Source organism: Prionailurus viverrinus, chromosome A1, assembly GCF_022837055.1.
Source record: "Prionailurus viverrinus isolate Anna chromosome A1, UM_Priviv_1.0, whole genome shotgun sequence".
NCBI classification, from domain to species: domain Eukaryota; kingdom Metazoa; phylum Chordata; class Mammalia; order Carnivora; family Felidae; genus Prionailurus; species Prionailurus viverrinus.
Window position 1 is genome coordinate 22,172,093 of NC_062561.1, and position 14,656 is coordinate 22,186,748.

Here is a 14,656-nt window from a genome sequence, read left to right on the forward strand (position 1 = left end):
AAAAAATCAATAACTTTAAGATACATGACAAATGCTGATACAAGAAAAGATAGGCCTACCTGGTCAACAGATAAGAGAAAATTTGATCAGACCCAACAGTTTGCTCTATCCTTGTAAAATGAATCATAGTATGTATGATGACTCAGGCCATGGAACAGGTATGTCACTTTTCTGTGCTGGGAGGCAAATATAATAGACTCAATTCTATGCTCTTAAGAGAAGGAAATCAGGCTGTCTCTGTATGACATCCAGCTATGACCAAAACTCACCCAAGTTAACTTTTGATTGATTGATGTATAGCCCAGCTAGGTGTTAACTCTAGATTTTCCATTACCTTTTGGAAACAGGCGGAAAAAATTATTGCAGGTTGAGGGTATTTACAAAATGGTCTGGCTGATTCACATGTATCAGTAATCTGAAAAACGAACAAACAGAACCAAGCAAAGCTACAGGTTATAACCTTCCCCCCCGCTAAATTAAAATCAGAGATGTGAGATTTCAAACTGCTTTTGACTTACCCACCCTAAACCTAAGGGCTTTAAAAGATGTGAACATGAATCAGTTCGATTTGTCATCTTCAAATCTGGGGATCTAGCCATAGAAAAGGCCTTAGGTATCATTATACTACATGAAATGGCCTTACATCCAATACAGTAAGGCATGTATTATAAAATACACACTTACACTCACTTGATGGTTTATGTCAGTGGCTTTCAGCTGGGGGTGACTTTGCCCCCTAAGGAACATTTTTGGCTGTCTTCTGGATGAGGAGTTGCTACTGACATCTAGTGGGTGGAGACAAGGGATGCAGCTAAATGTTCCACAATGCAGAGGACAACCCTCACAGCAGAGTCATCTGGCTCAAAATACCAATCGTGCCAAGGTTTAGGGAACCTGATTTTCTATACTGATTTTCTGGTGTGATAAAAATTAAAGACAAAAATCTAGCAAAGCTAGTAAACTGCTCTAAAATCTCAATAAAAGGTTTTTTGGTACATCATTTAGTTAGGATTCTGAAAAACTCACAGCTTTAAACTTGTGCTTGGAGGTAAAGATATACGGTCAACTCTGGAAAATAAACATTATGCCTTCAGTCTGCTACTGGACAAATTTCTTAACTTCTCAAAATATAATTTTATTATTTTTGACAGCTAAAATTTAATTTCTTCTATTTTAAAAAAGTGTCCAAAGCAAATTACACTGTCTCCATTTGGGATGGAGAGCGTTTAGCATGTAGGTGCTCAGGAGTTGAGTAAATGGTAGCAATACATCTACATGTTGGCCTGAAATAACAGATCCCTAGTTCCACACTCAGTATGTTATAAACGTGGCCTGAGCTGTAACTCAGTCCTTTCTTGGGGTGACTGAGGTAGCCATCCATAACCCGTTAGCACACTTCCTTCACTGTGTCAGCACAATGAGCCACAGCATAACTGGAAGACCAGTCTGCTCAACTACAGAGAAGTTAGAAAACCCACAAAGGTTCTGGCCCAAAGAGCCTACTCTACTAACCAGAACAGAGTCACCCAGGTTAGAGCAGCTAGTTATCTTTTCCCAATAGGAAAGGTATCACAGGCTAAGGAGAATGAAGAAATTTGACAAAGAGTAACAGAGTAAATTAAATGGATTGGCTGTAAGTCTCTCTTAGAAGTGGGCATAATCAGAGCTGACTTGGTAATGGTCCTGAGAGGCTCTCTGGTTGGCCTCTGAAACAGTGCTGGTCTGGCAGTAGGCATGAATGTTCTTCCAGGAACCCAGTATGTGGGGCACGTGGGTGGCTCAGCTGGTTAAGCAGCCGGCTTTGCTCAGGTCATGATCTCACAGTTTGTGGGTTTGAGCCCTGTGTCAGGCTCTGTGCTGACAGCTCAGAGCCTGGAGCCTGCTTCGGATTCTGTGTCTCCCTCTCTCTCTGTCCCTCCCCTGCTTGTGCTCTGTTTCTCTCTGTCTCTCAAAAATAAACAAACATTAAAAAAAAAACAAAAAACAAACAAAAAAAAAAACCAGCATGTGCCCTTGAAAGCAAATGTAAAAAAGATGTGTAAGGATAGGAAAATTTTCCCTTCTTCCCTTCTAGATTCTTTGGCTGGCCTAAAAATTAAATTGATATAAGATAACTTATCAGGAGAAAAAAACAAATTTAATTCCATATATACACAAGCCATACAAACATGAGACTCAAAAGAAGTGACCAGGCAGGCAGCCTTTATACCTTTTAAAAAACCCAGAAACAATTATTTGTGAAGAATTGATGAAGGAATTTGGGCTTGGGGTGGCAAATTAATGAAGAAGTAACGAAGCTGTTTTTACAGGCTTCTCAGTCCTGAATCCCATCTCCAGTGATGAGAATGCTTTTACCCGCCAGGTGCCGAGAGGGTGCCCTTCACACGGAAGTTTATTTCCTGCTTCCAGGGGGACAAAGGAGTGTCCTTCTTACAATGGCTATTTCTTAAATAATTTTAATTCAACATAATCCATATGCCAAAGTGGCTTATTTTTTGGAGTGGCATATTTTGCTTCCCTTCAGTCCCACCTTTGAAACTGCAAAAAGCTTCATAATCCAGAAGCTGAGTTGGTAGATTATTTTACTGTTTCATGGAATTAATCTCTTAGTCTTAAAAACAGCTCAGTTCAGTTAAATGGTTGTATCTAATATTAGGAGGTTGTGATGTAACTGGGCTCCCACAATTGGGCCTATAATGTGTGAGAAATCAACTATGTATTAAGGCATTTCTATGGAAACAAAAGAAAAACAAAGGTTAATGATTACAACAAATTATAAACCAGCTTCTAAGCCCAGGGGCAGCCAGTCAAGAAAATTTCTAGATGTCAGAGTCAAAGCATCTTTTGCAGTTTGAATGTCTCTGACATCATCAGGTGTTCAAGTAAACTTTCTGAGTGGCACATAGAGCAGCAGGCATGATTGCTGAAACACGAGTTATTGTGGCCATTTCTCCGAAAGTTTATATTAAGTCATTCGCATTCAGTTTATAAGGCTTTGGGGGAAAGGTTAGTTTTGTTCTTAGTGATTCCAAGTCAAAACTGGGAGAAAATTGGAAAGGTTTATTTGCAGAGCTATAGCCAAATATTGAAGGAAACTATAACTCAGGATCCAGTAACTTTAACAGGTGGAAAACAAAACCTCAAAGTTAATTAACAGCACTAGAATCTGATATTCATAAAGTTTCTTTTTAAGTTTATTTATTTACTTTGAGAGAGACAGAGACAGAGTGAGTGAGGGAGGGGCAGAGAGCAAGGGAGAGAGAGACTCTTAAGTAGGTTGTGCACTGCCAGCTCAGAGACTGATGTGGGGCTTGAATTCACAAAACTGTGAGATCATGACCTGAGCCAAAATCAAGAGTGGGACACTTAACCAACTGAGCCACCCAGGCGCCCCTAGAATCTGATATTTATAAAGGTGTATTACTGAAACATAATTTTTCCACCTACCAAAAATAATCACAGAAAGACTAATTTGTTTGCAAATTAAATCTAGTTTCAATAAAGTTGGCCTATTTACACAAGTGTAGCAAGAATAATAACTGATCATGCAGGCTCTTCTAACTCTGCTTTGCTACAATTTTTGGTAAGGAATCTCAGATTGAACTCTTAAAAGCCTCTTGAGGCTAGGAAGCCAAGCCAAGGACTTGCTATCACACTTCACCTGCAATACCTACAAATCTGGGTTAATTCCTCTCTTCTCAAGGTCTCCCAAATATTCTGAGGTTCCTGAGCCTGCCAGGAAGTGACCTTCCACATTCACCTAGTAGGGCTGCTGGGAACCCTGTAAGCAAGGTACCAGGCCAACTTTTCCAAGGGGCTCTATTGTTTATTGGCTCCCTAAAGTCAACCGTAGTTTCTTAAAGCTGTCTGGTCATATCTAAGTCTATGTAGATCTCTCAGATATGACATTCCAGTCAAAGCCTCAGTAACATAACCAATGTTTCCACTTATGCTCATTTTAAGAACAGATTCTTACTGAGCTTACTCAAATAACTGTATTGCCATGAAAATAAGAATACTCACTAACAGTTGTTAAATTCTGGAGGTATGAGGTAGGGAGAAAAAGCAATTGTTTCAATTCTGCTTATAAAGGAATAATTTAACAAACTGCTATAAATCATAGATAAATTAAGAGAAAAGAGAAAAAGGTTTTTCTTAAATCTGGAAAAACCAAACATAAAAAAAAAAAAACAGCAATGTTTCAAACCAAAAAGTCATAAAAAATTATGATCATCCTCCTCAGTTCACTCACTCCCATGTTCATTCAACCCCATGTAATTAATGTTTGTTCTGTGTGAATTCATTTTTTCGGTAGTTCTGGAAATTCTTACCCAGTTCAGTTGGACGACCTTAAAGTTACCAGAAACTTGTATTCCACAATACTTGTTAGAGTCCATTCATGAACCTCCTTGAAGATGAAGCACTTTTACAGGAAAACTTTTACAAAACATCAGAATAAAACAGTAACTGTCTGTAAAGGAGAAAGGACTTAAAAATGGCCATGGTTAAAGATCTGATAAAGTTCATTACAATGCAATTGGCAAGAAAATCTGATTATATCTGGGAATACAACATTTTAAGATAATAACTGGAATTACAGTGATAACATTATCCTGGGACATCTGATTTCTAGGAATTTCATATAATTTCTGCAACACTTAAAACAGATACCTATACAGATACAATGTAAAGAAAGCTTGATATTTCTTATTTAACAATACTTCCCATGTAATTTAGCAATATCACATAAACCAATTCATTTAGCACCTCCCTTTTATAAAGAGAAAAAACAAATCTTTTGAGATGTTCCAGGGACCCTCTGGAAAACTCCAACTTACTTTCCAGGTCAAAAAATTGTGTTTAAAAATCGATTTTGGAAAGTTTGCAAAAAATATCAAAAGGTTTAGGGGCGCATGGGTGGCTCAGTCAGTTAAGCGGCCGACTTCGGCTCAGGTCATGATCTCATGGTCCGTGAGTTTGAGCCCTGCGTCGGGCTCTGTGCTGACAGCTCAGAGCCTGGAGCCTGTTTCAGATTCTGTGTCTCCCTCTCTCTGACCCTTCCCCATTCATGCTCTGTCTCAAAAATAAATAAACATTAAAAAAAAAAAAATATCAAAAGGTTTGGACACTTGACTAAATAGGATCACAGATAATACTTAATTATATTTTTAACCAAAGTGACGAAAGATTTTAAAAGCAAATATAGGAGATTACATTGTTTTAAGTAAAATTCAGCTCTTAGCGTTAAGAATCAGTTAAGTAATCAAAGATCTGATAAAGACAACATGAAGCACAGGAAAGTATTTTAGTAAAACACAACATTTTTGCTTTTCAGGGAGATTACTCAAAAGGTAAAAACAAAACAAAACAAAACATTCATAATATCTTATTAAGAGCAGACCAATAGTCCAAGAAAATTTTGCCCTTTCTGCAAATGAAAGAAAATTACATATGCAAACTATTAAAACAAAAAAGCAAGTGTATCATTTTTAAAAACCTTTATAACAATTCAATTTTTAGCCAATGTGACTACAAAACTAACTCCCTCCTTCCCTCCCTTCCTCCCTTCCTTCTTTTCCTTCCTTTCTCTTTTTCTCTTCCTAAATGTCTATGTCCTTAGTTTGTCCTTTATTTTTCTCTTTTCATTCTGAAATAACCAGCTTTACTTTAGGACAAAATTTACTTTCTTTTCTCTTAACAAAAATGTATCTCCATACCTCATACCTTTTCTTAGCTAAAAACACATCCTAGTTTCCTTGCAATACAGAGTTGTTTTTTATTATTTCTAGTAGTTTTAATTATACATATTATAAGCTTTCTATAGTTACATTCATAGGGTGGTTCTCAAACTCCAAGGTCATTAGGAGAGCTATGAAAACAGAGATTGCTAGGTCCCACGCACAGTATCTGATTCAATAGGTCTCAGCGGACCCCAATAATTTGCGTTTCTAACAAGTCCCCAGGTGATGCTAAAGCAGCTTGTCCAGGGAACCCCCTCTGAGAATCATTCTCTCATGCTTCTGTCTTCCACTAGACTGTGAGCTTCTTGAGATGAGGGAGCATTTCTTACACATCTTATTTCCAGGATCTAGTCAGTGTCCTGTACTCCTTCAATCAATCAACAAATACTTACTGAATGCCTATTATGTGCCAGGCACTATTGTAGGCACTGGATTCATCATTTAAAACATTTATGTATTTACATACATAAATATATAAATTCATATATATATATATGTACACACACATATAAATTCATATATAGAGAGAGACATATATATATATATATATATGACATATGTCATATATGTCTCTCTCTATATATGTCTCTCTCTATATATATCCCTGCCCTCATAGAGCCTTCCTTCTGGTACTACATAGTAAATTCTCAATAAATGTTGAAAACTGAGTTGTAAAGTTTGTAAGGTTGTAAAGAAGGAAATATGGCATTATCATGAATATTTTAATAGTGCTTGTAAATATCCATTTTCTACTTCCTAAGCCTAGTTTTCCCCATTTTATGTTTCTCCCTTCTGATATCCGCCTCAACATCCAACACATGCATCCATAAACCTGGCAGTATACCAGGCTTTGGCATCTTACAAAAATTTTGCTGATTGATTTATAAAATATTAAATGTGGATGACATATTAGTAAAAAAACAATTCTAACATGAATTTAAACATGTATAATTAATATATTGAAGCAACTGGGAGGATGTAAGCAAATCTCAGTATTTTCATATTGATAAATATTTTAAAATAGCTTCACTATTGGTTTTCAAATTCGCCTTAGTTATCTCCAAGGATATCTCTCCTCCCCTCTCTCAATATTTAAGGCATTTCTCAACTGGCTGGTATGATGACTTTGAACTCCCAGTGCACCTAAGCGGTCTGCTGTACAAATAGGGGCATCGGTCAACATTTGGATTCTCCTGTGTAGAGTTCTGAGAGACTCCGTTAGGAGGCCTCATGAGGCCAAGTGGTGTTGTGGAAGGGAAGGGGATGATCGCAGGGGCAAACCTGATTATCTCTGCACAGCCAAGGCAGGTGCGCCTCATGATGTCACATCCAGGCCCGTGGGCCATGGGCTATGCACTCCCTCCCTAACTCTAGGAAAGTGCAAGACATGTACCTTCATCTTTGGACTAATTTCCTGAAAGTTTCTCAGCAAATAAAAGTTGAGAGGTTTCACAAAGAGCAATTTGGAATGCAACTGACCTGACTGGCCATAATTTTACTTTCAAGATTCCCAGGATTCTTAAGGTTTGCAAATAATTTTTTAAAACCTTCCATTGAAAGCCATGAGACACTCTATTAATTGTATGGAGCGAAAAATGGGCAGCATTGGTGAACGGAATTCAAAAAAGGCTAGTTTCAATATTCCAGACTATTTCTTCACTGTTAACATCATAACCAAAGTTGGCAGTGTGAATGACTTCAAGAATCAGTGCTGCCTCAGAACAGTATTTTCTTCCTACTGCTATCCCAAATCAGTGATATAACACCCTAGTCCAACAAATCATTGTGATTTCTACATATTGGAAGAGTTTTAAAAGAAAATTAAGAATGTTGTCAGGAATATACTTTTATAATGGGAATCATGTATATCAACTTCATTTTTATGATCCTAATTATGATTTAATTAGGATTCAATCCTAATTAAATTCTGATTATTAAAAAGCTTTAGGTATAATAAATGTGAACTTTTGGTGAGCCATACACTGACTTAAAAATGTCCAGGTCATCATTTACTTCCCTGGAGCAGTTTACTAATTATCACCTTCATAATCTGAAGGAATTAATATTTTTTAAAAGGTGTAGAATTCTCTGCTGAGATGTGACCCCAGTGAACCAGCCCCTCTAAAAAAATTGGCTAATGTAAAGCTAAGACAAGGAGAAATTAACTTCAACAGGTGATTAAATTGATCTCATTAAATTATTGCTACCTCATTTAATGTAATAAAAGACCACACCGCTATATTCTGGAAAACAGACAAATCTAAAATAAAAATATTGTCATTAACATCATTCATATGGTGATAATAAAGTAGCTTCCTTAAATTTTTTTTCCAGTTATTCATAAAATCCATCCTTATTTTCTGAGTTAACAAGGCTAGAGTTTTAAAAGTGCAATAAAAGTTCTTGAGGCTTCACTCCAGTCTAGACAGGACTTCTTAGCGGTTCCCGAGACACAGCTTTTTGCTTTGGTGCTGATCTTCACTGGGAGGTATGGGTCTCAACACACCGTCTGGCGTTCAAGAATAACTCAATGTCAGGAAAGTTTCACTTCAAATACGTGGGTATTTGTTAAAGTCATATAGGTTATAAGATCAAAATAATGCCTAAATTCAAAAGGAACACTCATGTTTATTTTACCTTAAAATTCTCAACTGTTGAAGAACAGACTCCAGAAAACTCACTCTGGTAGTACAGTATCTGCCCTACTGACGAGCGGGTTCACTCAACTCTGAAATCTGTACTTTAAAAGGGCAAACATATGATATACAAATTCTACCTCAATAATGGTGTTAACAAAATTTAAAAAGAGATAGGAATATTATTTGTTGCTATCAAGCACTTGTTCCAAAATATATATAAAACATGAACTTGCAGTTCAGTGAACAGTCACAAAGTAAACCAACATGTGACCCTAACCCAGGTCAATAAATAAAACATTGCCAACAAAGCAGAAGTCTTGCTCTTGGCCCTCCCTATCACAACCTCGCCTTTCAATCTCAGGACTGCTAACCGCAGCATGTTTTCCTTTCCTTGGTGATCTAGGAATAATAAATCCTAGATACAAGCCCTTTATTGATGATTAAGTGGCAAATATCTCCTATTCTATGGCTTGCCTTTATACTCTTTCAATGACATCTTTTGATGAACAGATGTTCTTAATTTTAACATAGATAAATTAATTCATCTTTTTTATGGTTAGTGCCAATTGTGTCCTTTCCCTAACAACAGGGAATTATTAATTGACCCCCTCAAACACTGTTATTGAATACACATTCTTTAATCAGATCCACATGTATTTTTCTTTGCATTTTTTTCTCTTTTTTTCCTGGTTAATTTTTTTAAAAGATGGAGTGGGTAGGTATTTTTTTTTTCAGATTACAAATAAAAAATACACTACTTGAGTAAGTAAAGTTAATTCAGAACACAGAAAATCAAGATATTTCCACGCAAATTATAGAATAGGAATTCTTTTCACAAAGACCTTTATATTTCCTAACTTTTCAGGGTAATCAAATCATTGTCATTATCAAAAAAATTTTACTTATTATAATTAACTTCCATTTACCTAGAATCCAAACAAATAACATAGCTAATATTTAAATATAATACTGTATAGCAATAACTAATGTTCAAAATTATGTGGCTAAGGAATTACAAGATCTCCCAAAGATGACATTACATTAAAAATATCTGTGTTAATATGCAAATAATAAAGCTTTGAAGACTAGTAAGTAATTCATTTATGGTAGCTGAGATGACTTTAGTTATATTATTCAAATAACCAGAGCATTTCTTTTGTTTGACCAATCCCTGCAAATGGGCCTTTACTCTAATAAAAAAGTATATATCCTCTAATTTGGCCTTAGAGCCATCTGTATTAATTATACACATTTGTCCTTTCTAACTGTCCAGCAAGCTTTTGTTTGGTATAGAAGAGCATTGTTGTTTACTCTTTCATATGAATTTAATTTATATATTCAATTTGTGCATGATTATTTCTATTAAACTGCAGATTCTATGGGACTGATTATAAACCAGCACTTTGCATTGAATCTAGCATATAGTAGATACACAAATGTTTGTAAACAACTTGAATGGCAAAAATCTAACTTGCAAAAAGAAAATGGTCTATCTACAACCACAATTTCAAACACCTGATCATTAAAACTCACTATGTATCCTTTCTTCCTAGCAACAAGAGACTTAGCTTAATAAGAGACTTTTAAATACTTACTCTCTCTGCTTTCAGGCTCATTTTGTTCACCCACACAAGTTCTTGATGGATTCAGCTGCCACTGTAAAAGGGTACAAACCTTTTATTTATATGTTTAAGAAGGATTTAATAAACAGCATTTCAGCACCCTGTTGTCAATATCAAAACATTTTTTTTAAATGTAAGGAAAAAAAAAGCATGTTCATACCAACCAGTCCCTATAATGACCCTAAATGACCCTGAATGATATGACTTCTGGGATCAGAATCAATATTCTTAGGGAAGGAATTTTTTTTTAATATGGAATTTATTGTCCAATTGGTTTCCATACAACACCCAGTGCTCATCCCAACAGGTGTCCTCCTCAATACCCATCACCCACTTTCCCCTCCCTCCCACCCCCCATCAACCCTCAGTTTATTCTCAGTTTTTAAGAGTCTCTTATGGTTTGTCTCCCTCCTTCTCTAACTTTTTTTTCCCTCCCTCTCCCCCATGGTCTTCTGTTAAGTTTCTCAGGATCCACATAAGAGTGAAAACATATGGCATCTGTCTTTCTCTGTATGACTTATTTCACTTAGCATAACACTCTCCAGTTCATCCATGCTGCTACAAAAGGCCATATTTCATTCTTTCTCATTGCCAAGTAGTATTCCGTTGTGTATATAAACCGCAATTTCTTTAACCATTCGTCAGTTGATGGACATTTAGGCTCTTTCCATAATTTAGCTATTGTTGAGAGTGCTGCTATAAACATTGGGGTGCAAGAGCCCCTATGCATCAGCACTCCTGTATCCCTTGGGTAAATTCCTAGCAGTGCTACTGCTGGGTCATAGGGTAGGTCTATTTTTAATGTTTTGAGGAACCTCCACACTGTTTTCCAGAGTGGCTGCACCAGTTTGCATTCCCAGGAAGGAAGGAACTTTAAAGATCCTTTACTTTCATTTTAAAGGTAAAGAAGCAGAAGACCAGAGAAGTGTAGTGACTTGCCCACTAAGGGCAGCAACAGAATTAGCATCTGAGTTTGCCTGTGCCCAACACTGCAGAGTTTCCACCACACCACATTCCATCTCCAGGCCCTATGGCATCTTATAAGAGCCAGAGAAGGCTTAGGTATAAAGAGAGAAAGTATGACCAAGATAATCTTGCCTTTTAGTATGGTTATATCACACCATATACCATATCTCCTCTGATTACAGTTTTCCATCTCAACCGTTCAAAAAGAAATAGGGAAGCCTGATTGTTCTCAGATAGTACCGAGAAGCGTGGGGCAGCTGAGAAGAAAAACTGAGTGTGATCGGTACGTCACGGCACAGCCCTTCCCTTCTCACTTGGCTAGAAATCCCCATCATCAGAATTACTAATGACTTGACCAAAAAGGCCTATTAGGGCACTATGTCTAGAAAGGCACAATTCAATGTGCCTTCTGTAAGCATCAATGAGTTCATCAAACTATCATGATCCTTGAGGGGGAACGAGATACAAGACAAACATTTTTCCATGGGTAAAAAAGTCTTTGGAAAGGGAGGACATCTAGAACTGGTTGGTTGCCTATAGAAATGGGATGGTTGGGATTAGCACCAGGAAAAAGAGGACTTACATGGGGTGGAAAATTACATATGAACTTAAAAAAAAAAAGACATGTTTCAAAACATGTCAAACTACTAAAATCTATTAATTTTGGAAAAGTAAAAACTAATAACACTGAATCTATATTTAAGGATAATCATAAAAAGACTATTTCTAACTTTAAGAAACTTAGAAGCCATTTAGGTGCCTCACAACAGGAGGATGGTTAAATAAGTTATATCTGAGTTAGAATATTGTATAACTATTAAACATTATTTTTGAAGATTTCTCAATGACACAGAAAATACAGCAACATGTTAATGGTAGTATCTATGAGCTGTAAGAGAATATCTGTTCTTCTTTACATCCTTGGTCCTCTAAAATGAGCATATATTACTTTCAAAATAAATAAATTTAAAATAAGTAATATGACCTAATAGAGAAAAATGTACATGTATTAAATAGAAACAAAACAAAAGCTTCTGAATAAGGACATGGGTCTACACTGGTAAAATCTATTCTTGAAAATACTGTTGCTCAGCCCTAGCCTAGTTTGCAACAATCCCACAGAACAGAATCACTCATCTCAAGGTATATGGTAACACCTCAAGGAGAAAAGCAAGTTTTCCAAACAAAATTAATTTCAATTTGCTTTAATCTTAAAAAAACCCCAATTTTTTGGACATTCCTATACTACTCTTGACAATCTAAAAATAAGTATAACCATTACTGACACTCAAATTTAGAATGAATACTAATTCATGTTAGTCTCTGGTATTTATAAAAAAAAAACAAAACCTAGGCATTTAGCTAACCAGGGAGTTTAAGTCATTTACATAATATTGCAAACCAGGCCAGATGAGGGAAAGGAGGAGAAGGAGGAAAAGGAGGAGAGAGTTAACCTTCACCAGAAGGAGCACAGAGAAGAATCGTGTGCACCTGATCGGGGTACTCCTGTGGGTCTTGGCCCATCTCTGCCGAGGGGCCTCACACCCTCTGTCTTCCTGCCTCCCTCTGCTTCTCTCACCCTATATCTTACATTCTTCTGACCTCTTCATTGTCTTTACAGTGAGAAAGCTACTCAAATCCGCCAGTAAGCAAAATATTTCAGAATTCACTTAATCTGTCTGTCACAATCCTGAAGAGCTAGGTCATTTAATCTTTATGGAGAGAATGTGAAACAACTATTTCCTTCTACTCCTCAGGAGGAATGAAGAGACAGAAAACAAAAACACAAAACCAGAGATTTCTCTTTGACTAGCTGGATGTAAGTTTTTGTTTGCTTTTACAAAAGAGGCACCTTGCTCATCTCTCCTTTCTTTCAGAGCCCTCCTTTTTTTAAAAAATCATGAAATTTAAATAAAACTGGAAATAAAAAAACAAAAATAAATGACAAAAATAAAAAGGGTAAATAGTTATGATACTTCATACACACAAAACCTAGGCAATATGCTGTTATAATTCCAAAATTTTTAATATAAATATATAAGTATATGTATACACATATATAGACAGTTTATTATTATTTTTTAATGTTTTATTTATTTATTTTGAAAGAGAGAGAGCAGGAAAGGGGCAGAGATGGAAGAAGAGACAGAATCCCAAGCAGGCTTCACAATGCAAGCACAGAGTCTGATGCAGGGCTCGATTCCACGAACCATGAGATCATGACCTGAACCGAAACCAAGAGTCAGAGGCTTAACTGACTGAGCCAGCCAGGTGCCCTAATAGACACTTTAAAACATATCTTTTTGGTGCCTTATATGTTCCAGGCACTCTGGACTCAAACAGGAATGTAAATTTGAAATTTATAAATAGTTATATGCCTTTTATATCTACCACAAATTCTTGTATATAAGTGTTACATTAAATGCCAGAGTTATCATTAAAAATCAACATATGATTCTGGAGAGGGGATCTTTTTGCTATATAGAACACTGGGACAACTGGTAAACTTTGGCTAGAATCTGTGGATCAAATTATCAATGATAATTTCCCAAGTTTTGTGGCTGTATCATGGTTTTGTAGGAGAATCTACCATTTGAGGAAATATGTAATAAACTATTTGAGAGTGATCTGGCTATCTTTTTTTTTTAGTATTTTTTTTTTTTTTTTTTTTGGGAGAGCATGAGCAGGGAAGGTGCAGAGAGAGGGGGACAGAGGATTTGAAGTGGGCTCTGTGCTGACAGTCTGACAGCAGAGAGCCCAATGTGGGGCTCGAACTCACCAACTGCAAGATCATGACCTGAGCCAAAGCTGGACGCTCCACCGACTGAGCCACCCAGGCGCCCCAAGAGTGATCTGGCCACCAATGTCAACAAGTTACTCTCAAACGTTTCTGAAAAAAAAAAGTTCTTTGTAGCGGTTTTGTAACTTTTCTGTATGTTTGAGATTGTTTTTAAAAAGTTTTTTAGGGGCGCCTGGCGCTGGGTGGCTCAGTCAGTTGAGTGTCGGACTTCAGGTCAAGTCACGATCTCATGGTTTGTGAGTTTGAGCTCCACATTGGGCCCTCTGCTGTCGGCACAGAGCCTGCTTTGGATCTTCTGTCCCCCTCTCTCTCTGCACCTTCCCCTGCTTGCTCTCTCTCTCTCTCAAAAATAAATAAACCAGAAAAAAAAAGTTTTTTAAAAGACTAAATAGTAAAATAAAGTTCTATGTTTTCCATGAAGTATCTCAGTACTTTTTCTGAAACATCAAATATTAAATCCCTTCTATCTTTTCTAATTTTTCCCATGAGAAATGTGTCGTGAGTGCACGTGTGTGTGTGTGTGTGTGTGTGTGTGTATTTGTGTGGGTTCCTGTCTTTTGGGTAATCCTAAACTATTTTCATCTCTCTTTACCACTCCAAACCAGAAGGGTGAGGGAAGAGGCGGGTGAGGGGTTTTCTTTTGTTAGCCACCAGGTGGCACTAAAGGGTCCACCAATTCAGGATCTGTAAGGTCAATAATGTGCAACTTGTTACGGACATGTCGATTCATAAGACAGAGATCCTAAGCTGAAAATCTGTAATTAGATGAGTAGTTGCACATAAAAATAAGCTCAGTGATAATAGTTTGTCGAAAGTCTTTAAAAGCATGGGAATCACTAACTAAAAATATTCAGCAGGGTAGGTAACAATGTAATAGAAAGTATACTT

General features: G+C 36.7%; 1 protein-coding gene across 2 annotated transcripts in view; it reads right to left on the reverse strand.

Moving 5' to 3' along the window:
* Positions 1-5,143: 5,143 nt before the first annotated feature.
* Positions 5,144-14,656, reverse strand: part of CDADC1 (cytidine and dCMP deaminase domain containing 1) — a 47,413-nt gene continuing 37,900 nt past the window's right edge. The window contains exons 9-11 of one of the 2 annotated variants that reach the window (XR_007152731.1): positions 13,748-13,858; positions 9,976-10,036; positions 8,203-8,250 (exon numbers count right to left, since the gene is read on the reverse strand). Coding sequence is in view for 1 of the 2 variants with exons in the window: in XM_047861162.1 (XP_047717118.1) it covers positions 8,177-8,250; positions 9,976-10,036 (135 nt within the window). In the remaining variant the exon portion in view is untranslated. Of the gene's footprint in view, positions 8,251-9,975; positions 10,037-13,747; positions 13,859-14,656 lie in introns of both variants that reach the window. The other variant, XM_047861162.1, reaches the window with a different exon arrangement.